General features: G+C 40.9%; 1 protein-coding gene across 1 annotated transcript in view; it reads left to right on the plus strand.

Moving 5' to 3' along the window:
• LOC142153091 (hemagglutinin/amebocyte aggregation factor-like) overlaps positions 1-25747 on the plus strand; it is a 34542-nt gene that overhangs the window by 4479 nt on the left and 4316 nt on the right. The window contains exons 2-4 of the mRNA XM_075210365.1: positions 15795-15985; positions 18955-19030; positions 23115-23303. Of these exons, the coding sequence (XP_075066466.1) occupies positions 15937-15985; positions 18955-19030; positions 23115-23303 (314 nt within the window). The 5' untranslated portion in view covers positions 15795-15936. The remainder of the gene's footprint in view (positions 1-15794; positions 15986-18954; positions 19031-23114; positions 23304-25747) is intronic.

Raw genomic sequence — 25747 nt, forward strand, 5'->3', positions numbered from 1 at the left:
TCTAGTCAAATCAAGCTACTTAAGGTCTTAAAAAGGTTCTTGTCATGCATTTGGACCTAGCCCAGGCCTCCTCAGGGGAAGAGCGTTAGTTCCCGACGCAAGCGGCCTTTTTAATGTGTGTTCATGAGGTAAAATTACCTCACGAAAATGAGTTTGACCCCTCAACTCGTAAATTTAGCCTTTACTACCCCTCCCACGGGGGGAAGGGGGGATGATGGAAGTTAACTGACTTGACTATTCTAATTTTTTTGTCAAATAATGGCAGTATACCAAATTTCAAGTCAATTGGATGAGCCCTTTCTGAGAAAATATTTTTTTCCACACACACACTAACGCACGCCTCTACACGTGTGTTCATGAGGTAAAATTACCTCACGAAAATGAGTTTGAGCCCTACCAAATTTCAGCCCTTTTTGAATTTTTTTTCCCACACACACTAAGAATTTAGTAGGTCAGTGTATAACTCTGCCCAGCAGGTGGCGCTGCAACTTGTTTATTTTTTTTCCACACTCAGACGCCACTAAGCATTTATATATTAGATATATATATACATATATAGTCAAAATTGGTGTTATGTTATCAATGTTTATTTTTTGTTAGTTTTAATGTGCGGTATCATTGCTAGTTTTAGCTTGCGGTATTATTGTTAGTTTTAGTGTACGTTATCAATGCTATTTTTAATGTGCGGTTTCAATGCTAGTTTTAATGTGTGGTGTCAATACCCATTTTAATGTGGGCCTTTGATGATTGTTTTAATGTACAGTATTTTATTTTGTGGAAGCAATGATTTGTCTTATGCAGACAGCCTAAGCGAGCCCTCCGGGAGAGCTGTAAGTGTCATACTGTGGGCTGTAGGTTATGTAATGCAGGATGTGTCAATGCCTATAGCCTTATATCCAATGGAGTTATTTTACATGCGTTTTATACAGAGGTGCTTGTACAATTTACAAGTATCTGTACTAATATTAATATATATATCACGCCCGACATTCAGTGAGCAGCGGCAGGAGAGAGGATGCTGGGTCCTAGGCACCGCCGAATTGGTAAGAAGAAAGAAGAAAAGACAGAAGAAATAGAAGAAAGAAGGTCTAGTATGGTAAGTAAAGAAACGGAGGGGAATGGTGATAGGAAACAACAATGGAGGGGCAAAAGAATAAAGAAGGGGGCAGAGTGAGGATGCAGAGTGTGTGGAGGCGATGCAGGGGCACAGAGTGTGTGGAGGCGATGCAGGGGCACAGAGTGTGTGGAGGCGATGCAGGGGCACAGAGTGTGTGGAGGCGATGCAGGGGCACAGAGTGTGTGGAGGCGATGCAGGGCACAGAGTGTGTGTATGATGATGCAGGGGCACAGAGTGTGTGGAGGCGATGCAGGGGCACAGAGTGTGTGGAGGCGATGCAGGGGCACAGAGTGTGTGGAGACGATGCAGGGCACAGAGTGTGTGTATGATGATGCAGGGGCACAGAGTGTGTGGAGGCGATGCAGGGGCACAGAGTGTGTGGAGGCGATGCAGGGCACAGAGTGTGTGTATGATGATGCAGGGGCACAGAGTGTGTGGAGGCGATGCAGGGGCACAGAGTGTGTGGAGGCGATGCAGGGGCACAGAGTGTGTGGAGACGATGCAGGGCACAGAGTGTGTGTATGATGATGCAGGGGCACAGAGTGTGTGGAGGCGATGCAGGGGCACATAGTGTGTGGAGGCGATGCAGGGGCACAGAGTGTGTGGAGACGATGCAGGGCACAGAGTGTGTGTATGATGATGCAGGGGCACAGAGTGTGTGGAGGCGATGCAGGGGCACAGAGTGTGTGGAGGCGATGCAGGGGCACAGAGTGTGTGGAGGCGATGCAGGGGCACAGAGTGTGTGGAGGCGATGCAGGGGCACAGAGTGTGTGGAGGCGATGCAGGGGCACAGAGTGTGTGTATGATGATGCAGGGGCACAGAGTGTGTGTATGATGATGCAGGGGCACAGAGTGTGTAGAGGCGATGCAGGGGCACAGTGTGTGTATGATGATGCAGGGGCACAGAGTGTGTGTATGATGATGCAGGGGCACAAAGTGTGTGGAGGCGATGCAGGGGCACAGAGTGTGTGGAGGCGATGCAGGGGCACAGAGTGTGTGGAGGCGATGCAGGGGCACAGAGTGTGTGGAGGCGATGCAGGGGCACAGAGTGTGTGGAGGCGATGCAGGGGCACAGAGTGTGTGGAGGCGATGCAGGGGCACAGAGTGTGTGGAGACGATGCAGGGGCACAGAGTGTGTGTATGATGATGCAGGGGCACAGAGTGTGTAGAGGCGATGCAGGGGCACAGAGTGTGTGGAGGCGATGCAGGGGCACAGAGTGTGTGTATGATGATGCAGGGGCACAGAGTGTGTGGAGGCGATGCAGGGGCACAGAGTGTGTGTATGATGATGCAGGGGCACAGAGTGTGTGTATGATGATGCAGGGGCACAGAGTGTGTGTATGATGATGCAGGGGCACAGAGTGTGTGGAGGCGATGCAGGGGCACAGAGTGTGTGTATGATGATGCAGGGGCACAGAGTGTGTGTATGATGATGCAGGGGCACAGAGTGTGTGTATGATGATGCAGGGGCACAGAGTGTGTAGAGGCGATGCAGGGGCACAGAGTGTGTGTATGATGATGCAGGGGCACAGAGTGTGTGTATGATGATGCAGGGGCACAGAGTGTGTGGAGGCGATGCAGGGGCCCAGAGTGTGTGGAGGCGATGCAGGGGCACAGAGTGTGTGGAGGCGATGCAGGGGCACAGAGTGTGTGGAGGCGATGCAGGGGCACAGAGTGTGTGGAGGCGATGCAGGGGCACAGAGTGTGTGGAGGCGATGCAGGGGCACAGAGTGTGTGGATGACTCTAAGGGTGCCGCAAACTGCAAAAGTTTGGGAACCACTGCCTTAATTTTAGATCTTAGGGGCCCCCCTGTCTTAAGTGCCCCGGGCCCCCCAAAGCCTTAAACCAGCTCTGACCACAATCATGGATTGTTTTAGGGCTACAGAGAAAGGTACATAAACAAGCTTGTAACAAGCAGTGGGGTTTAGTAACATAATTCTGCAATAATCAGTGGGGACTGCCATTCACCAGTTAAAATTCCTAGAGCTGAGTGTGATAGGACTCCCCGCAGACAAGTTAGAGTTTGGTATTTTTTTGTTTGGTCATTATTTTTGCTGCCACTTTGGCTTCAGTATGGTTTCTGTTTGCTTTTAGCGCTCTGCCTTTACCCTAGTCCTTCTAGTAATAGACTAAACGCTGCTGTACAGGCAGTTGCATAGACCGCTGATGACTTGAGCCAGGGACAGTGATTGGGATCACTGAAAAAATGGTGCCCAGCAGGAAATGCAATGGGTGAAAATAGTTACTGATGGCTGAAGGGTCCTGTGAATAGGTCTGAACCAGTGATTTGGTTCCTGATAATAGACTTCTCAGCCCTTGTCCTACACCCCCTTTCTTGTAAGCTGAGAAATGATTCACAGGAGCTTGTTGTACCCAAACTAATGACAGCAAACACCTTTATTTCCTGTTAGATCAGACCTTGAATTAAGTTGTTTGGCACTGCTACACTGTGAAGAACTGGTCTCTAATATGTTACTGAAAGATTTGGGGTTCCACTAATTGGATAAAAGTGTCTCCTCTCCCCATGTTGTCGCTTTTTCTTTCTGCAGATCTTCCCTGAAAGGGTTTTTTTCTTTTTCTTTTTTATGTATTAAGTTATGAAACTAGCGGATCACCGATACCCTCTGGATATCAAGGGGTTAGACTGTTACACTCTCTCTCTGCAATGTTTGTTATTTGAATGTGTGGGTTTTTGTTTTTTTTGGGTCTTTTATTTTCTTCTTCTTCAGTAATATCTGTTGAAAAATGAAATGCTACAAAACCATAGGCCTTTGGAACTGGATTTTGGATCAGGGGTTATAGAATTGATTTTAGGGGCTCTGTAGAATAACTTAATAACTGGCTTCAGAGCTTTTTCCCCCCCTCTCTGTTTGGCACATTTCCAGCACTGAGTCTTGCATCCGAACATTCTAAATGTCCCCCTACAAACCTCTATGTTGCTGTACATAATGTCAATCACTGACTCACAGTGGTATGTAAATTTAATAAAGACCATATTTACAAATGTTTACATTGTGTCCATTACACCACTCTGTAAAGTGCTCCCATCGTCATGAACTATCGAACGAAAAAGTATTTTAAAGTTATATATATATTTTTCATGCTTTGATAGGTCTCCGAAACAGGTCTTGTTATAGTAATAATTGAAGATCTTCTATATCAATCAGTCTTGGCATTCCTCCTGTTACCAGCATCTGTATTCAAATCAGGATGTACGTTCAGTTCAATGGAGGTGGGGGGGGGGGGGGGGTTTGTTTAATAACAAAGTCCGATAGACTTCCTATGTCTTTTTCTTTGTTTTACTTCTTGCCCCAGAAAGTGCCATTTATTATTCATAATTTTTGTATAACTCCCTGTGACACCTGGAGTAACGGTCATGAAAAATGTGATTACAGGACACCTCCAACGCTGTTACATAACTGGAACGTCCAGTAATTGGGGTCATTGTGTTGCAGACCTATGGTGTCTGCTCAGAGCCTTGCTCATCAGTCAGTCTCATCTGGACTCTGAACTGTAGATAACACAAATCTCTATTTAAACCTAAGTAGGAATGACACAATGTTGATGTACCCTTATCAGTTATATAAATGTTAAAATGAAGTTACACCTTCGCATTTTAACACATCGTTAAACACAGTGACTCTTTGCAAGTTTTGTTATTTGAGAGGGGGGAGGGGAGGGGGGTTAAACGTGTTGCATTGCATTTTATATTGAAATATTCATACATAGTGTCTGCACAAATCTGGCGTTTTACCTATTTATGGAGTACTGCTTGTTACTTTAGGGGTTTATCCAAATTCAGACAACTTTTTATTGGGATGTACCTGCTCTCCTGCAACCTTTATTACCTACATTTACATAATTACATACTTGGCCAGGTAGAAGTCCTGGCTGTGGGCATCCAGACTGATATGAAATGAACTTTAGTGAGGAATCTGGCACTTTATTTCATCTCTAATCCCACAAGAGGAGAATACATTTTACCAATCTCTACAATTGCCACTTGTGACTGGATCACTATTAAATAACTTTTGGTTAAAATTTATTTAAACCAAATAGCGCAGGTCACTTATTTATGTAATTGCATTTGCACTTATTTTTTGATATTGTTTATATTGTGGGACAGGTAATCTTTATTTCTGAGACCAGGGAAGAAATTTGTCTCTTGTCTAACCTTGCTATAGGATATGCCTATTTCTGATGTATATAGCTGATACAATGAGCCTGTGTTTACCAAGCCTTTGGTGTATTGGGGTTTGGGGAAGTAGCTTGTTGTGGGTCCTTTTGTTGTTCTGTGGGAATGGGTATTCAGCGACTGTCTGAAGTATTCATGCCAGTCAGACCTTTTGACTTGCTAGTGAGTCTCCTGCCTCTGAAATAAGATCCAGGAAATTCACAGCAAGGTTCTTAAGAATTTAATAGCCAAGTATAAATATTAGTGGCTTTGCAATGTATGTAAATCAATGTTTTGGTAAACGGGGTTACATCCTGATTCTAAAAATAGCCTATGTGAGAACTGTATAAAAGATGAGCTGTGTGAGCATGTAATCATTTCTTCTAACTTCATCTGACCTGATCACCCCGGTACCTTCAACTAGGGTGAGAGAAAATTAACCACCTTGCTTCAAAGACCTACTTGGAAACATCTTCAATATTGCTGTATTCCTGTGACCCAAATCTAATCCGTTCTCCGGCTGTGTCTGAGGTTTGGACCCCAGCTTTTGCAGTATCACCGCTCTGCCTGCTACCCATGCAGCCTGGTCCGTGTGATAGGCCAGAGGGGATCCATTCACAGCAACCCGGATCCATAGTAAGAGGTCCGGAGTTACCAGTCCGGGTACACCAGCAACGAGGTACACTAGCAGCGTCAGTGACCCAGAAGGAACGTGGTTCTGAGTGCCATAGAAGGAGCTCAGTGGTGGCAGCATTATAAGCCCCTCCTACTGCGGCAAGAGGGCGCTTTTGGGATAACGTAAGGGAACGGTGGCAAAGTAAGCCCAGCCAGTTCCCAGCAACAACAGACAGGGTGGCATAGGCGGTCCATCCTGTCACACCACTATTGGGCTGGATTGAACCAGGGACTTAACAAATCTAATTACAACTCAATGCCATGTCTTGTAAGAAAAGCATCTAATCCATGTAATATGCCCATCACCACTTCCCTTGGTAGAGGACTATAGTTGGCGTTTCACAGTGAAGAAGCCCTTTTCTGTGCTGACGGTGAAATGGCTTCTCCAGCTGCAATGGATGATCCCATTATTACCTGCACAGATATCTGTATGAAATGCTCAGTGGATAAATCCTTGAATATTATCCATATGACTTGGGTCACGTCAAAGACATTTTTTTTTAGCGTTCAGAGCATTTATGACAACTGGTGCACAAGACAACTGTACTGTAATCTGGTTGATAGGGGTTACATCAAAATTTCCCTGAGCGCCAGTCTTCATAAATGGTCTAAAAGGCCATCTACATATGCACTTTACGGTTTTAGTCACATAATATTCTTTTCATTGTTATGATATAACAAATATTACACCTGGCTTATTTACATTTTGTGTAACAAAATTACATTGTCTCTCGCCTGCAAATTTATTCTACAATCTTTTTCTTTTCTTTTTCTAAGTGACGCACTGCAGTTTATGTCCATTGATGTTACAAACCATAATTCTCTTACAAGTATTCACTAAGCTAATAAAAATGCACTTGACAATTAAGGTCTGTGTTAAACCATCAAACTTTGCTCATACTGTTCCTCTTAACTTAAAATGTATTTATTGTTAATGTACTGGCCCTATTTTGTCTGCAAGTACTTGCGTCACTTAACGGGTCCATGCTGCCCATCATTGGCAGCATGAAGGGTTAAGATATAAGTGTTAAGATAAAAAACATATGTGGAAAGTAATGGGACGGCCATGTCCCCATGTATTTTTTCTTTTTTTTCTTTTGGAAAAATGTCATTGCAAAATGTGTATATATTTATCATTGTTTGTAAGGTGAAGTTATAGTTTAGAACGTTACTACAACAAGTGCAATAAATTTCAAAAACTGCGAATAATTAAACATCCATGTACAACATTTCCATTGTCCATCGTTTATCATTGCATGTGAAGTGCCGTGTGGCTTCCTGCGTCGTCTTGGAGTTTTATTTAAGGATGCACCAAACATTTTGTTTTCCTTCGAACATACTACTGAAGTGGGATGATTCTAAACCCAAATGTGAAAAATAACCAAGCGTCTTGGCTCTGTGGTCCAAGGATACCTGCACCAATTTTTCTTTTAGTAGTCTGTGTGTATAGTAATGTTCTCTATTTGCATTTATTGACCTTTTGGTGTCTTCTTTATCTATTGTTTTCCACTACTTGCTGCCAAGGTCACTATGCCCTAAGCTGCTAAACTTGGATGATAACACATGGTAAAGTGACACGTGTAATGATGTATGATGGTACTGTCAGTGCATCTAACCACAACCTGATAAATACCCTTAGTTGGTGCATGTGCAGTACTCAGATTGGTGTAAGGCTTCAGTGTGACAATCCAAGCAGCTGTTCATCACTGGGACCATAGGAAGACAGTGACAATCGGTAGGTGCCGTACACTACACACAGATAAACGTGTGGCTATTGCATAGAGCAAAACAAGGAAAATGTAGTCAGTGTTTCTCTATTGTACCCAGTATAAGATACGGTTTTGTCAAATTTAAGAGCTAACAGATTGATAACAACACTGGTTCTTGTACTGTCCGTTATTGATCCTTTGTCTGGTATGTATACATGATTGCTTAAATGAAAAGTATCTTTTTACTCTACTTTCTTTGTGAACCGATTGGGAATTACCGACATAACGATTGTCAATTTTATTTTCCTTTGTTTGTGTTGTGTTTTTTGTGGTTTTTTTTGTTGTGTTTTTTTTTTTAGTATTTTCATAAGTGATTTCAGGTCTGAAAAAAAGCTTTAAACTGCTGTTCATGGTCTTATGTTTCCTCCTGGTACAACGCTGGTGTAGACAGATTACTGTGCATTAGTTGTATTTTCTATGCACAGGCTGAGTCAGGTTGCCAGTAGAAATAAAAGCATGTTTGTTTGCACATTTTTGCAAACACATAAAAGTAACATGATAAACAACCAGATTACCGTGTAGTTTCATGTCATTTTGGATATTTATCATGGTAATTCTGCATCTTTTGTCGTAAGGGGAATAAGTGCTACAAGATTTCATATTATTGAGGGCATTTACCATGACAATCGTGTCACTTTTCATAATAAATACCATGATACTCATAATTTTAACTTTTTATTTCATTACAAACCAGTCTTTTAAAACATTTAATGGTTCTGAGGCTTCTCATGTTGGTGCCTGTAGAGAACTTTGTCATCCTAAATCTCCTCATGGACTGCAGTGAAAACTGTGACACTTGCAGACTTGTAAAGAAAACACATTTGAGCAAAAGAAAAAAAAATAAGCAAATTACAAAAAAGTAGCAACATTAAAAAAAAACTACTTTTTTTTTTCTTTTTCAATTGCATAAAAATGTTTAAATATTTTATACAGCCTACACAATATATATTGTCGTAATTGCTGTGTACAGAACTTGTGTATATTTTTACAAAGGTTTAGGGCTGATTCCTATCCCCCCTTTCACACTCCCAGATGAGCTGCTGAAGAACTTGAGGCTTAAAATGTGCAAATTTATTTATTTTATTTTTGCTGCTATCATCACTTTCTCCTACAAGCTACAATGATCCCGAGGGAAAGAATAGAAATCTTGTGGACCTTGCCTACTTTTATGATACTTATTAAATCTTGTAGCACATGGTTTTGAAATTGTTCTCTTTTGCCAAAATTTTGATTTTGTTTTTATGTATCTGTTTAAGGGAAATAAAACTAGCATTTCACATCCACTGATATTAATGGCTGTGTATTACTGACTGAATAATACAGAAATAACTGAAGGGTTTGTATGTGGCTAAATACACCCACCATGCCCTTTCAACTGAACAGGCAGTGACCTGCTCTGTAACAATACACATGGAGGGAGCAGGGTGACATCATTGTAGATGGTATTGTGGAAGTCTCATTGGGACACCCCCTCATGATGTGTGAGGGGCTTCATTTGTAGTAATGTACTTAGCAGCTGCAGAGTCCATTTAACGCCAAATAATGTATTTTACCTTTTTCTTTGGGCTCATCTGGAAATGGAAATTTGACATTTAAGGTGGTCCTTTAATCTTATTTTTGCTTTTGTTCCAGTCAAATTTGTTCCTCTATGTTCAACTTGCTTGTTCCAGTTTCTCTCTCAAAGGGACAGCTACTTACTGACAATGGTGTGGACACAACACAAGGGGGCTTCACTGGTTAAAGGTACTCTGATTATAGCAACTTTACCTTTATGGGGAAATCTGGAGTAATAATGCTACAAATGTAGTCAGAATAGATGTCATACACTGCTCTCCTAGTTTATAAAAGCAGTTGTTTTTTACTGTAGAAATAATGCTTTTTTTTTTTTTTTTGTGGCAACTAAAATGGTGCAGGCTTCAGAATGACCCCAGTAAATATTTTTTAAAAAGCTCTATTAACTGCATAACTATATTAAATTAATAAAAGCATTTGGCAGATAATAAAAAAGTGGGGTGAATAACCTGAAACCGATGCAGCTGTGGCCGGAAAATCAAAGAAAACCATTTCTTTAGAGGATGCAAATCCATTTAAGGATGGAATGGATAGAAGGCACTAGGAGCCAGCAGAGTCCATATAATAGTGTGTGCAGCATTAAGGGACTTCTAGGGTTCTGTGAGTTTGGGCAAATGACTTTGAAAGGTGCATCTAACATGGAGTAAAGGGTGAATGAATAAAACTGGTACACAACATGCTTCTAGCAACCAAATGTGTATGTGAAGTATCTATGTATACAATGAGATGTACAGGCACCTGTGATGGCAGTGAGAAGGCGTTATTATATCACATACAGGAATTAATTTATGAATTAAAAACATGTTCTTTATTAAATCTTAATTAAAAATCAATATCTGGACAATTATCCTAGGCCATTTTCCATAACCCTAATCCATAATGGGGAAATTGTTAAAATATAGAAAGTGAATAAATGGTTAGAAATGAGTGATTTAAAATATTTTGTCTTCAACCCATAGGTGAAGCCAGCTTTATAGGGTTTAACTATAACCAATTTTCTTTATTATGACCGTAATACAGCAGGTGAAATAAGTATTGAACACCAACAGTTTTCTCAGTAAATGATATATTTAATGTGGCTATTGCTATGAAGTTTACATCAAATGTCAGCAACAACCCTTGCAATGCACACATCAAACCATAAATGTCCATAATTTAAGTTGTGTGTAATAATGTGAAATGACACAGGGAAAAAAGTATTAAACACTTCCTGAAATGTATTTAATACTTTGTACAAAAGACTATGTTGGTAATGACAGCTACAAGTCGCCTCCTGTATGGAGAAACTAGTCTCATGCGTTGCTCAGGTGTGATTTTGCCCCATTCTTCAATGCAAATTGTCTTCGAATCTTGAAGGTTCCGTGGGCTTCCTCTATGAACTCTGATCTTTAGTTCTTTCCATAGATTTTCAATTGGGTTCAAGTCAGGTAATTGGCTGGGCCATTCTAGCAGCTTTATTTTCTTTCTCTGAAACCAATTGAGAGTGTCCTTGGCTGTGTGTTTGGGATCATTGTCTTGCTGAAATATCCACCATCGTATCATCTTCAGCATCCTGGTAGATGGCAGCAGATTTTTATCATAATGTCTTGGTACATTTTTCCATTCATCCTTCCTTCAGTTACATGCAGTATGTCAGTACCGTATGCAGAAAAACAACCCCACACCATGATGTTCCCACCTCCATACTTCACTGTTAGTATGGTGTTTTTGGGGTGATGTACAGTGCCATTTCTCCTCCAAACATGGTATGTATTATGGCATCTAAAGAGTTCAGTTTTGCTCTCATCTGACTACACTATATTCTCCCAATATTTCACATTTTTGTCCAAATGTTGTGCAGCAAACTTTAAACAAGCTTCAACATCTTTTTTTTTCTTCAGCAAAGGAGTCTTGTGTGGTGAGCCTGCATACAGGCCATGGCGGTTCAGTGCATTCTCTTTGAAACAATTGTACTTGCTAATTCCAGAAGTGCTAACCACTAAGCCGCTGTGCTGCCCTTATAATAAGGGTTTACTATGAGAGATATTTGATAACAGGCAGTAACCGATAACAGGGGGTTAACTATATATCACTGACTAATTTCATGTTGAATTTGAATATTAAAATTCCAAACGAATATAGGAGAGATTTAATATCTGAAATATATATATGGTTCTGCTGATATTGTAACTGTATACATGAATGAATAGACCTCACATTAGGAGACTTTTTATACTATCCAGACATCCAGGAATACACTACATTTGCTGCAGCCTAGTTCTGCACTACTTATCTGATTACACTGGACATTGCAATTAGGCAATTCCTTTAATTCCTCATATTTCCTATTTGACTCATAGTCCCAATGCTTGCCAAAATATTTTTCTGTATCTCTTTTCATGGCATTATCTTTAGGACTATATAATCCCTCACCCATCCTGCAACACACACCTCTGTCCACATTGCCCCTTCATTACTTCACTCACCTCTAGTGAACACTCATGAACTCTTTTGCTATTTAAATTCAATAACTTTAACAGCCTCACCCTGCCGCCAGAAACTAAAAGGACACACATCTTACGATCAAATTTCCTACCTTTCTTCCTCCCTGCTTCTATTAGCTGGTGATAGATCACCTAATCCAGGTCCCCCTCACTTCTCCCACACACATATATCTAAACACTACAGAAATCTGGCAAACCTCAAACACACAACCTGTCTCCCCTCTCTTCTAAAGTCCTTTTAAATGTGCCCTTTGGAATGCTCTGTTTGTAACAAACTTACCTCCGTACATGATCTCTCCCTCTCATACAACCTCAACCTTCTAGCAATAACAGAAACATGGCTCACGCATTCAGACACTGCCTCACCTGCAGCCCTCTCACATGGTGGTCTCCATTTCACCCACACCCCCAGACCAGGAGGCAGACAAGGAGGGGGGGTTGGACTACTTCTCTCCCCTCAGTGCACATTCACAGTTCTACCAAGTATCCCATCACTCAAATTCACATCTTTTGAAGTACATGCTGTTAGGATTTTTAACCCATTCTCTATGCGTGTTGCTGTCATCTATCGCCCCCCTGGTCCACACCAACAATTTCTTGAACACTTCTCTGCATGGCTCTCTCACTTCTTATCTACTGATATCCCCACCATCATCATGGGTGATTTCAACATCCCTATTTCTAATCCACGTTCCAATGCTGCTTCCAAACTACTCTCTCTAACCTCCACACTTGACCTCTCCCAGTGGATTGAATCTGCTACTCATCAGGATGGCCACTGTCTTGATCTTGTTTTTTCTAGACTGTGCTCAGTTTCTAATTTCCTTAACACTCCTGTCTTTCTGCCATTTCATCTTGGATGTCTTCTCGCCAACTCAAACTTAATCTTTCAAAAACTGAATTAATAATATTCCCACCCAAAAACAGAAGCTTCCTGCCTGACATTTCTATTTCTGTCAATAACATGACCATAAATCCCACCCCGCAAGCTCGTTGCCTAGGTGTAATCCTTGATTCACAACTGTCGTTTATTCCCCACATCAACTCTATATCTAAATCATGTTACATACACCTAAAGAACATTTCCAGAATACGCACATATCTGACACAAGACACCGCAAAAACCTTAATTCATGCACTCATCATCTCCCGCATCGACTATTGCAATTCCCTCCTTACTGGTCTTCCCAAAGTCAGACTTGAACCCCTACAATCTATTTTGCACGCAGCGGCTAGACTGATTTTCTGTACAAACCGTTATTCCTCTGCTGAGCCACTCTGTCAGTCTCTACATTGGCTGCCTGTATCTCAACAAATCCAATATAAAATTCTTCTACTAACATAAAAGGCCATCAACAAAATTGCACCGACATACAGGATTTTTTCCGGGCTGCACCTACTTTGTGGAATTCCCTCCCACGCACAGTAAGACTTTCCTCTAGTCTTCAAACCTTCAAGCGTTCACTGAAAACCCACCTCTTCAGACAAGGTTATGATATTCCTCAACCATCATCTTAATTTCCCTAGATTACCCTATTACCATCCTCTACACTGCTAACGCAAGACAACAACCTTCTGACCAACATTGCAACACACACAGCCCACTCAGTACTTTTACCTTTGCAGTCTGGCTGGTCCATTGTGCAATATGATGTAGCACATGCCCTTGTGTTTCTAACTCCCATTGTCCTATAGATTGTAAGCTTTCGAGCAGGGTTCTCTTACCTCTCTGTCTATATGTATTACCCAGTATTGTCTTATTAATGTTTGTTCCCAATTGTAAAGCGCTACGGAATTTGATGGTGCTATATAAATAAATGTTGATGATGATGATGATGATGATGAGAGCCCCCACCAGCAGCCACACTACATTAATACCTCTTACATGACATTAATAGCCCCACTCTATATCCTCCATAGCTCCTCTACATTACATTTGTGGGGGGCATTACACTAATAGCTCCACAATATAACCTTAACAGCCTCACACATTACATTAATAGCACACACATCCATACATTACATTAATATTACATTAAGCTTATCTTATCTGCAGAAGGAGAAGGATGGTAAGGAAAAGAATGTGACAGTTAGGGGTGAAGCAGAGGGGAAGGGAAGGCGAAGAACAGGAGGGAAGGCGGCCAGGTCAAATATGAGGAGGAGCAGATAAGCCCCTGCCCTCGCCGTGTTGTGTTCTTAGCTTAGGCTTCCTGCTTTAGGCTGATAAGGAGAGAGTTGAACTGGTCAGGAAATCTACACTATAAGCAGCATTTAATACAGTGACTGGTCTGTGGGAGTGATCAGTCTCCAGGAAAAACCAAAATGCCAGAGGTGGTCTCCTCTAACATGGGCTGGTCAGACCAGGGCTACAGGCCCCACTCATACCATGCCAGCAAAACAGGTGCAGGGCGGGCTCCTAAGTCAAAGGGCCTGTCAGGAGCCCCCCTGACTCATGGGCCCAGGTGCAAATAGAAGAAACTCACATTCTAAATAATAATTTAATACCATTAAGATGACTATTTAACCCCTAAATTACCGTTGTAATAAAATAGTCTCCATTTTTTTTTAGAATTTAATAGGATTTTCTTTGGGGTTATAAAACCTAAATTAGATAATAATATTAATAGATATTCACTTTTCCATGATTATTTTCAAGAAATTGGTGTGCATGAAATATGTCATTAAATGTGTTCCTCTATTTGTCCAAATAGTTTTGATGTCTATTATGTGTAATTGTCTCTTGTTTAGGGAAAGTTATAGGGGATAACATTTTGTACAATTTTTATTTGTTTTTTAACTTATTTATTGAAGTGTGTCTGTATAGACATTGGGGATATTACAAATATATTTTCACATTTAAAGCAACTGCTTGTGTGCTATAACTGGAGATGAAATAGCAGCTGGAGTTAGAGCAGAAACAAAGTAGCTTTTTATATTTCCTTACACTGAGAGCTAATAGGGTCTTCCTAGACCCGGGAGTAGATGTGGATGAAGCTCCCAAAACTGTTGCCACAATGTAGTTATATTTGAACTAAAAAATTGCAAATCACTGATCATTTCACGTGACGACATGGGAAATACCCCTACAGTATAAATAGACCTCTCGTATTTATATTTCATTCTGCGGTGGATGGTTAAGGGTTTATTGTTTTGCCAAGCTCGATCTGGCTGAAATATATTAGGGTAATTGTGACTAATGATAGACTTTGTTTGTTTTTTTTTGTTTTGTTTTTTTTTATAGCACATTTGGAATATTTTTTTGTTATTTTGCGGACAAATTTTTTCCAACAAGTTAGTTTTTATTTTTATGTTTTTATTTATCAGACTCCTTCTCTTACATATATGCCCTAAGATGTTGCCAGGAGGAAATTATAGAATGTTTATATTGTGACATTCACCATTTAATTTGATAAAACAAACTCCTTCATATCTATTGTAAGCTTGTTGACACCTCTAATATTAGTAGAGCATCCAGATGTGTAACAATGAATTAGAGATTATGTGGAGATTCTACTGATAGTTTGTGAAGCCAGAATATTGCCAAAAGCCTTCTATAAAATTCAGTCCTGAATGATCACTGAATCCCCACTGTGAGGATAATGATGGATGTATGGTGCCCCATATCTTCACTAACTCACGTACCCACCATCATCCGGTTTGAAATGAGCAGCTTTTCACACAAGTCCGTTCAAACTGTTGACATCGCCAATAGGACACCTGGCCCCCAGGTGATCAGGACTCTTCAGCAAACATAATTATTAGATACACTCTACTAGAAAATGTATCTAACCAATGTTTAGAGGATAGATTGTTATGGGGTGTGGGGGCTGTTTTGCCCATATAAACCACTCTCCTACCACATAACACTGCGGAAACCTTGTGGCGCCTAACAAATAAATGATAATAATAATAATAATTAGTTATATAATACTTTTAAATGAAAGCGTAAATCGAGTAAGATTAATAATTGTAACCTTGACTCTTTGTCAAATGCTGTTTTTAGGAGTGATATCGGGAGCCCAGCTGGTCAATGTGTATGTAGACTCCGTCCGCATCATATATAAACCTCCTGGAACACAGATTTACATATAACACAGTAACAACCAAGACATCATCTGGATCCAGACTGCTTTGGCTCTGTAGTCATGCAGGTGATAGTGCTTCTTCTATTGAGTATCGCTGTGGCGCCTGCAGGTAACGTTATATTCTACAAAAATATAGGCGGTATTGTCCCCTTTGCTTAAAAAATGATAAGGACATTATAAGTGGAGGCCGTAGGCTGAGTGCTTTTATACATTCAGGTGTATTGAAAACAAAAGCCAGGCTGCATTATTCTATGTAATACATGTTTTCCTTATGAGCCTTGCAATGACATCCAAAATCATTGTGTGTACATTTTATACATGAGCATCACGTGTGATAGAGAGATATGAGATAGATAGGTAGATATGACATAGATAGATATGGGATATGGTGAGATAGATGTATAGAAGATGCACTATATGGACAAAAGTATTCGAACGCTTGACCATTACACCAACAGTGACTGTAATGACCTTGTATTCAAATACATATACTTTAATATGGAGTTGGTTCCCCCTTTGCAGTGATAACAGCTTCCACTCTTCTTGGAAGGCTTTACACAAGAGTTTGTGCCCATTCATACTGTAGAGCATTTGAGGTCAGGCACTGATTTTGGACGAGAAGGCCTGGCTCGCAATCTCCATTCCAGTTCATCCCAAAGGTGTTCGATGGGGTTGAGGTCAGGGCTCTGTGCGGGTCAGTCAAGTTCTTCCACACCGAAATCATCAAACCATGTCTTTGTAGTCCTTGCTTTGTGCACTGGGGCACAGTCTTGTTGGAATAGAAATGGGCCTTTCCAAAACAGTTGCCACAAAGTTGTAAGCATAGCATTGTCCAAAATGACTTGGTATGCTGAAGCATTAAGATTGCCCTTTACTGGAGATAAGGGGTATGCCCAAACCCGGAAAAACAGCCCCATACCATTATCCCTTCTCCACCAAACTTCACAGTTGGCATAATGCAGTCAGGCAGGTTACGTTCTCCCGGCATCCGCCAAATCCAGACTGACCCATCTGACTGTCAAACAGAAAAGCAGGATTCGTCACTCCACGGAACACGATTCCACTGCTCCTCAGTCCTTTACACCACTCCATCCGACGTTTGACATTGTTCTTGGTGATGTGAGGCTTGCATGCAGCTGCTCTGCCATGGAAACCCATTTCATGCCAGTGCATGTTTGGAAGTCTTTAGCTATCGAATCAGCATAATGTTGGCAACTGTTACGCACCATGCGCCTTAGCAGTCGTTGACCCCGCTCTGTGATTTTACGCAGTCTTCCGCTTCATGGCTGAGTTGCTGTTCTTCCTAAATGCTTTCACTTTCTAATAATATCACTTACAATTAACCGTGTAATATCCAGCAGGGATGAAATTCACAAACCGTCTTATTGCAAAAGTGGCATCTTATCACAGTACCACGCTTGTAGTCACTGTTCTCTTCAGAACTATCCATTTTGTGTCACAAATGTTTGCAAATGGAGACTGCTTGGCTAAGTGCTTGATTTATACACCTGACAATGGTTTTGATTTAAACAACTCAATTCAATAATTAACAGGTGTGGCCAAATACTTTTGTCCTTATTGTGTGTGTGTGTGTGTGTGTGTGTGTATATATCACACATACACACATATATATATATATATATATATATATATATATATATATATATATATATATAAAATATATAATGACACGCACAGTAATTGACATAAGTTCTGCCCCAGCATTGTCTACAAGTCACTAGGGCCGTTTATTACCAGACCCATCATCACACATTTGCACATCTCATTTAGTGATATTTCCCCTGATTGTGTGCTCTGTGCACATGTAGGTTCTCTCCTCAACCTGCGCAGAGTGTAAGGGTCTCAGCTCTGCCTAATTTTAGTATTGGACTCCTGCCCCATCTTCTTATTAAATTAGACTTTTTCTGTTTTTCTATGTACTGTATTATTCGTTTATCCCTCATTTAGGGAACTTTTCTTATTTCAAGGGTCATGTTTAAGAATAACATTTGAAATAAATCAATTTACTTGCATTGATTTGTGGGCATAGTTTATCCTGTGCATGATGTCCTGGCCTCTCTCTCTCTGAAAGTGCAATCGAGATATAGAAAGAAAAAACTGTCGCACTAGACAACAGGAATAGAATGTTGTAGTCATTGGTTACTCCAAATAATCAAAATATTGTATGATATGTAAGGAGGTGCTACCAAAATACACCTACAATACTGCATAAACAAGGAAAAGACCAAAAGGGTGTATATAATATTGGTGCACGGAACCAATGAAGTTTCATAGTATGTCAATTATAATTCATTGATAAAACTTGGAAATCCTAGGAAGAGAACCCAGCTCTAATTGGAGTGCATTAGGATTACCCCCCCACCCCACCCACACCAAAAAAAATAATGATATAGATATGCACCAAAATATAAAACATAACCTTTATTAGTAATAATTAAACATTTAATTATTAAAAAAACAGTGAAATATGAGTGGAATGTATATCACAAATTGTTTAAAACTTGCTATGTGTGGCTCTTATTCCATTTATAATATCCATTCTAGAGAAATAATGACCAGCTGACAAGGTAAGTATATGAACACAACCTCATATACTATCCACATAAGCTGCAATCACAGCCGGCTTTATATTCACAATATTGCGGTTCATTAATAGGTCCGCTGTGAACTACTGAGGTTGTGTCTTAGAACCATTAAATTCCCCATTATATATGTGGTGATCTCTCAGTAACACAGCTTATTCAAATAAATATTCTGCCACAAGCGCAACCTATTTCGTTGATCACTGGCGCCAGAAAAAAAGAACCCTTTACAAGTATATTCTCCTCACAGAGACAAAGGGGGCAGCCGATACGATGGGCAAAGTGAGGAGAGTTAATTCCTATCTGGAATCTCACTCTCTCGGTCACTAACATTCTCCATAAGAATCTATATTACAGTACGACTTCCACTACTATCCTCCACATTTCTGTAGCACTCCCTAATCATAAAAACATAGAGGCTTGTGTGTATTCTGTGTCACATGTTAATATATATTTATATTTTCTTTTTTTTTAGCATCATGGGTCAATAATTTTCATGAAGCTTTTACATACACGTGCCAAACTGGCCAGAGCATTAACTTCATTATGAGGTAACAATATATTCCAGATATCAAACTGTATCCTCATCTACAGCCAATGGAGGCAGCCATTCTATGGGGTGAACCAAGATCTGTCAGAATGCAGCCAATCACTGCACTAAGAACTAGTGACATCACTAAGGTAGGAAACAAAGTGATTGGTTCAGCCTGCAATATGGCTGCCTTCACTGTGAGTAGGTGCAAGGTCTACATTACATGACATTTCCTTATTATCCAGTCTTGAGGTTGGTATTTTGACATAACCATTTCCTGCTCACTGTTTTATGAGGTTAATATACATTTTTCCTCTTACTGCAACATATGGAATTCAAACCTCGTCATTCTCACCCTCTGCAGATTCAAATACATCTATCTACATCTTATGTACATACTGCGTCCTCACATCCTGATTATAGTTATTGTCTTGTGTCTGTTTGCAGTATAGAACCTTATTTTAGTCCTCAGATGTCCTATCGCTATCTATAGAGAGCATTTGGCTGAGGGTGAGTTCTGTCTACTTACAGCTGTGGAAACACCGCCACCTACTGGCTGTAAAGAAATATTATACAAATTTGGTTCTTACCTATTGTGATGGAAAGGACATGACCAGGCTTGTTGTTTCCCAGCAGTCAGAGTAAAGGATAGTGGTCAGCTGTTGTTCTTAAACAGGGCCAGGTGTGATGTTTTATTCTGGACCAGTCACTTTCTGTGAGGGCACTAAAGGGGGTATTCAATTTTCCGTAAGTTTTTTTGTTTTGTCTTGTCCCCCCCGCAGCGTTAAAAAAATCACCCGTGGGTTTTTAACTGTTACAGCGACTGTTTTTAGTTAATGCAGCGCGAAAACTCGTTCAACTTAATTGAAAAAGAGGAAATGTTGACCCCACGTGTTAATCATCGTGTTTGCGAGTTTTTAGGGGAGTGAAGGGGAGTTTTAACACAAAAAAGGATTTGCATACATTTTCATACATTAGATTGTACTTTCTTTAGCATATTTTTTTTATTGAACTATTGTTTACCATGGAATCATCTATACATGTCAAAACACATTAGTATAGTCATATTTGTACCAAAAACATACATAAATATAATTAGTTATTTTATTAGTGAATAATTTTTTTTTCATAACAAAATCTACCTTTACATGTTAGGCATTACAGATAAAGATGTTTTTATCTTTTTATTTTTCATTATTACATGATTTCAAATACTTTTCTTAGGTTTTTTACTTTTATCACACCCCAAAGAGATGTGAGATAAAGCTAGAGATGCTCACTGACCCCCGTGTTTTGGTTTTGGATCTGGATTACCTTTGAGTTTTCGTTTTGGTTTTGCCAAAACCGCCCTTGCGTGTTTTGGTCTTGTTTGGTTTTGTTTTGGTAGTTTTAACAAAATTCCATTTTTTGGGCTAAAATAGCCTCACTAAGAGAAGTGTGGCCATCAGACTAAATGTAGTTAAAATCATGCGGGTGAGTGACTTGCCAAAGAGCCTATTATCTGTGGATTCCTGGAGTTTCAGCCAATAGGAGCAGGAAGGGGTTGGGACTTATACACAGTTATAAGTCAGTGCAGACAGGATAATGTTCTTCCGGCTTCCGGATTCCTCCCGCCCTCCCTTCAAGTTTTATGGGCAAGTCTTTGTTATTAGTTGGTTGCAGAGTAGGAGAGCAGTGCAGTCGTTAACTGTGCATATGGTGCTCGGTTGATCTTGTCATAGGTCACTACCCCTCTGGTTATGGTGTCATACTATGGTTGGTCCGCCTGTGAGGAGGACCATTGGGCCGGTATTGTCTCGTTTATACTGGCATTTATAATAGGGGGCGTAGTCTTGCCGTTGGACTTGATTTTAGCACCGGCCAATAGATAAGGTATGATCCTGGGTTGGTGGTACTATGGTCTGACCTTTCCACCTTTATTGGTTTTGCGTTCCTGACTGCCCTGCTCTCGTCCGCCTTACAGTCCTCTTAGTTTAAAGTTCACATTCCTTTTAATAAATACTGTCATTCATTCCAACTTTTATTTGGTGTCCGTGTTGTTATTGGATATGGTAAAAGGTTATGCCACAGTGTATTTGATTTGGGAGAAAACTTCCCCGCTATGCATTTTACACTAATTTCCAGTCATTTCCATTCAATTTTGACCATCTCACAGGTCACAATATGCTTTTCAGACACTTTCAGCCAAATACTGCAGCGATCTGGCTGGATGGTAAGCAGCAGAGCAATGGCTCAAACACACAGCAGTTCCTACCACATCTAGGAAACATTGCAACGAGCGCTTCACGTGTTTCTTGGATAAGTGAGGTAATTCTACAGCTAATAAATGTCAACAAGCGCTGCCCCCTTCCCCCGGGATATGTGCTTTCATCAGATACACACCAATGCAGGGTGCTAGACAACGCACTAAAAAGAGCTATTGAAATCCAAAGTAAAAAGCCAGTTGGGTGTATATTACACCCTACACTTATTAGTGCAAATTCAGAAATATACAGTGCTATCTTACAATTTCAGCACTCGGCAAATACAGTTTTTTTTGACTGGGGGGGGGGGGGGGATATGACACCCCAAATACTTTGTAGTGCAAATTCAGATATATACTGTGCTGCTATATTAGAATTTCAGCAGTCAGAAAATAGTTTTTTTAGAAGGGGGGGATATGACACCCCAAATACTTTGTAGTGCAAATTCAGATATATACTGTGCTGCTATATTAGAATTTCAGCAGTCAGAAAATAGTTTTTTTAGAAGGGGGGGATATGACACCCCAAACACTTTGTAGTGTAAATTTGAAAAAATGCCTCCCTTATACTGCTCTATGCTCTATTCCTGCGACCTAACCCTTCTCTGTCCCTCTCTCAAATGGCACTAGATCGCCGTTTTGCCTCATTTTGGTATCCGAATAGGTGCGAGAGTACCGAGCCGACTCGGTTAGGTACTCGGATTGCCGATGTTCGGATGGGTTTCGGATCTCGGGGAATCGAGCCCGCCCATCTCTAGATAAAGCAGGATATTTGCCTGTTTAACACATCGCGTAAAAAAAAACAATTGAATAGCTTTTAATGCGGCTGCCTCTCATATACCCTATACTTTCAATAGACCTTCTACTGGAGCGTGAGAGGACCGTTTCATGAAAAAAAAAACGTAGCGTTAAAAATGGAATTGAATCGTGGGTAAAGTTAACCCGCTCGAAAATGATAAAAAACAGCGTTAAAATGACTGACTTAACACAGTCTTAAAAAAAACCCAAAAAAAACCTTGCGCACAAATGAATACCCCCCCTAAGGAGACCCTCTGACATCAAAAATGACTAGAAGAGGTTAAGACAGGGAGTGACTGACTATCACCCACCATCACCAAGGGATTAATGACAGCAAGATCCTATTGTTCTCCCCTAGGACTGAGTCAGACATTGTGGCATGAGAACAGCAGGGTGGGGGGACACATTCGATCCTGAGACATGACTATGCTCTTGTACAGCCCCACATTGAACTCTACCAACCAGGGGATACCTTTATTTTCTAAGACCTGAGAATAACCCTGCAGGGAGGGATCCCCTTATAAAGGCCGAGGGAGAGGTTTCTGGGTGTGTGTGTGGTTGGGGCACCACATGTGTGTTATTTTGCTTCTGAAAGTCACTAATGTTAGAGTCTCGGCTGCTGTCAGTGCGCTAAGGATTACACCTGGGAGTATCGTGATTGCAGACCTGCTGGCTCTGCTGAGCGGTAGCTCTATAAGACTCCCATGGTCGGTTGGGCATTAATCACGAACAGTGTGGGAAAGTTCTGGGAAGTCTAGCAGTAAATTGGTGTTTATTGGACCTGTTTATATTTTTATGTTTTATCCTTTTGCTCATTTAGAGAACTTGTATTGGACAACTCTCTAATACAATATTGTATCTTTCCCTGTCTCCCATCTGCGTGACTTGACCCAGAAGTCTCAGGTTACCTCTTGTGAGTTTAGGCTCCAATACCCCGAGTCCTCACACCTGTCAGCATTCTGTGATAGCCCTGTAACAGCCATTTAAATTATGTATTGGTGTATAAACCGTGCAAAAGGGATATACCCAAAAATGTATTGATCTATTTCTTTATTTTCTCCAGCGCGCATAACGATAAGTATAAGGATCGCATCTGGAACTTTGCCTGTCAGAACACCTTCAGCAAACCAGCGTCTTGTTACTGGACAGGCTACGAAAATGACTTTGACAAACCGTTTACATTTATCTGTCCATTTGGATCTGTTGTGACCGGCATGGGGAGCTATTATGACATGAGGACAGAGGACAGAAGGTAATCAGTCTAGTAATAATACATTCATAAATCTAATGAACAATAATTAAGCAATTAAGTGACATGTCTGCTTTCAAACAAGTGCCTTTCATTCAATCTGTTAGGCCAGTGGTTCCCAAACTGTGTGCCACGGCTCCCTGGGGTGCCACTGCGATCTCACAGGGGTGCCGCGGCCAGGGCCGGTGGTAAGCAAGCGGGGGACTACTTGGTAATTATTTTGGCTTAGGGGTGCCTTGAAAAAAATCATTGAGATCCTAGGGGTGCCTCGAACTGAGAAAGTTTGGGATCCACTGTGTTAGGCCCTAACATAGATATTTGCAATCATGGTATTTCTGAGCTTCAGTTTGGAAGATCCGTAACTGCCAGACTACATGTGGAGAATTATTATATAATTTACCTGCTCTGGATAACCGATACTGCTCTGCAGCCTTAGGATTGGCCCTTTCCCATCTATTTCCATACCTGCCTGGTCTCCCTAAATGTAAGCGAGACTCCTGAATTTTGTGTAGTTCTCCCAGACTCCCAGGAGAGCAGAGTTTTCTCCTAGAGAAGTGGGCAGGACTGGGGCCTCAATGACATAATACACTGAAAATCAGATCAATAACGAGATTGCTGCATATCACAGAAGAGGTGGGCCAAAATGAAGCACATTGCCACACCACGCCCCTCCCTCCTTTACTTGCCACTTGACCTGCCCTCCGGGATATGTAGGATTTTAAAGGTGGCAAGTATGCCTACTTCAAACCTCCATTCTGTGTTACCTTTTCTGCAACTGTTAGCTCTGTGCAGGATTTCACCACAAACTTGTCCATTGAAGCGCCATGGTGAGGATGTCACAGTGGAGAGAAAGATCTTCTTCCTTTATTTATATAGCGCCAGCATATTCCGTAGCGATTTACAATTGGGAGCAAACAGTAAAAAAAACAAAAAAAACAAAACACATTACTGGGGATGACAGTCACAAAGCAATATAAATAGATATATATAAAAAGTGGAAAGCTGTACTGTTCACAGTTGCTGCTGTTTACTCCTAAAGGAACCACACAAATGTTCCTAGGATAACAAATTGGATATATAATAATAATAAAAGTCTCCTGCGCCACTAAGTGTATTCACATATAGTTACAAACACTAGATACTAATAAACCAATTACACATTGGGTGTGAATAAAAAACACAAAATACTTAAAGTCAACTGGTGAGATGATCCAGGTATTTCACTGTGATGATCACTTCTTCCTCATAGGGATACAATGAGATATGACATGTGGAAAAAAATAAAGTGCAACATAGTATTATCTGAAATGATATTGCACTAATAATTAGACATAATTCAAAATCTCATGGACAATAAATCTGAGTTCATATAATAAGTTCCTCTGTGCTTCCTCTCCTTTGTGCTTCCACCTACTGGACAATAAATATATATGTGCTTTAAGTGCTCCAATGCTTATAATATAACTGAACTAGTAGAGGTCTGGGCAGGTAGCAAATGCGGAGAATCCAGGGGACAGGCAAACAGGCAGGGTCCAGAAAGCAAGCTGAGGTCACAACAGAGAATCAGGTCACAGATGGCAAGTATCCTGGGAACAGAAAGCTGGTCAACAAAATGTGCAGCACACAGAATGCTATAACCGGCAGGAAGGCGAATCAGAAACAAGGAGGCACATAATCAATCTCTGAAGACTGCTTAGTAAATTAATTACCTTGCCATGCTGCTTAATATGCCGGGACGTGGCGTTATCTGCAGAGAGTCCTGGCCGTTGCCTTGGTAATGGCCAGGATGGAAGGGGAAGTGACGTCCCGGTCGTCATGGTGATGTCCGGGACGCAGGTGAGTGGAAGTGGTGAGTCATGGCGGCTCGGGGCACCGGCGCGGCTCATACCATAGGAGTCTTATTGTGCGAGGGTAAGCGTTGGCCGGCTTCTTGATAGAAGTGGGTGCAGTAGGAGACGCTTCTTATGCGAAGTAAGGTGAAGAGAGATGGGTGTGTTTCACTACAGATCGCACACGTCACTACTTGTCGGCGAATCCTGTCATGATAGTGGAAGAGGGCGGTACCCAAACACGCTTCGTCACTCTTGTGACTTCCTCAATGGGGAATGCAGAAGTCCTGAGTGTCAGTTTATTTAGCCCACAGATCAACTGACAGCAAATAATTGGGTAGTCTGCAGGTAATATCGTGATTTGCTTATAAAAATGTATTCCTTATGCAGTATTTATATCAATAAAAAGTATGAACCAAAGCAGATCATAAGTATAATCGATGAGGAAAATTATTAGATCCAAATGTATATTAACACACAGATTTTTAGCAACTGACAAACAATCAATAAATAGGACTATCAGAAACCAGCGCCCTTCCTACTAAAAATTAAGTAATATATACATTCAAAATGATAATCATAAAATAAGTCTCTGTACCAGGCTTAGATGTTACTGTA

The sequence above is a fragment of the Mixophyes fleayi genome, chromosome 4 (genome assembly GCF_038048845.1).
Source record: "Mixophyes fleayi isolate aMixFle1 chromosome 4, aMixFle1.hap1, whole genome shotgun sequence".
NCBI classification, from domain to species: domain Eukaryota; kingdom Metazoa; phylum Chordata; class Amphibia; order Anura; family Limnodynastidae; genus Mixophyes; species Mixophyes fleayi.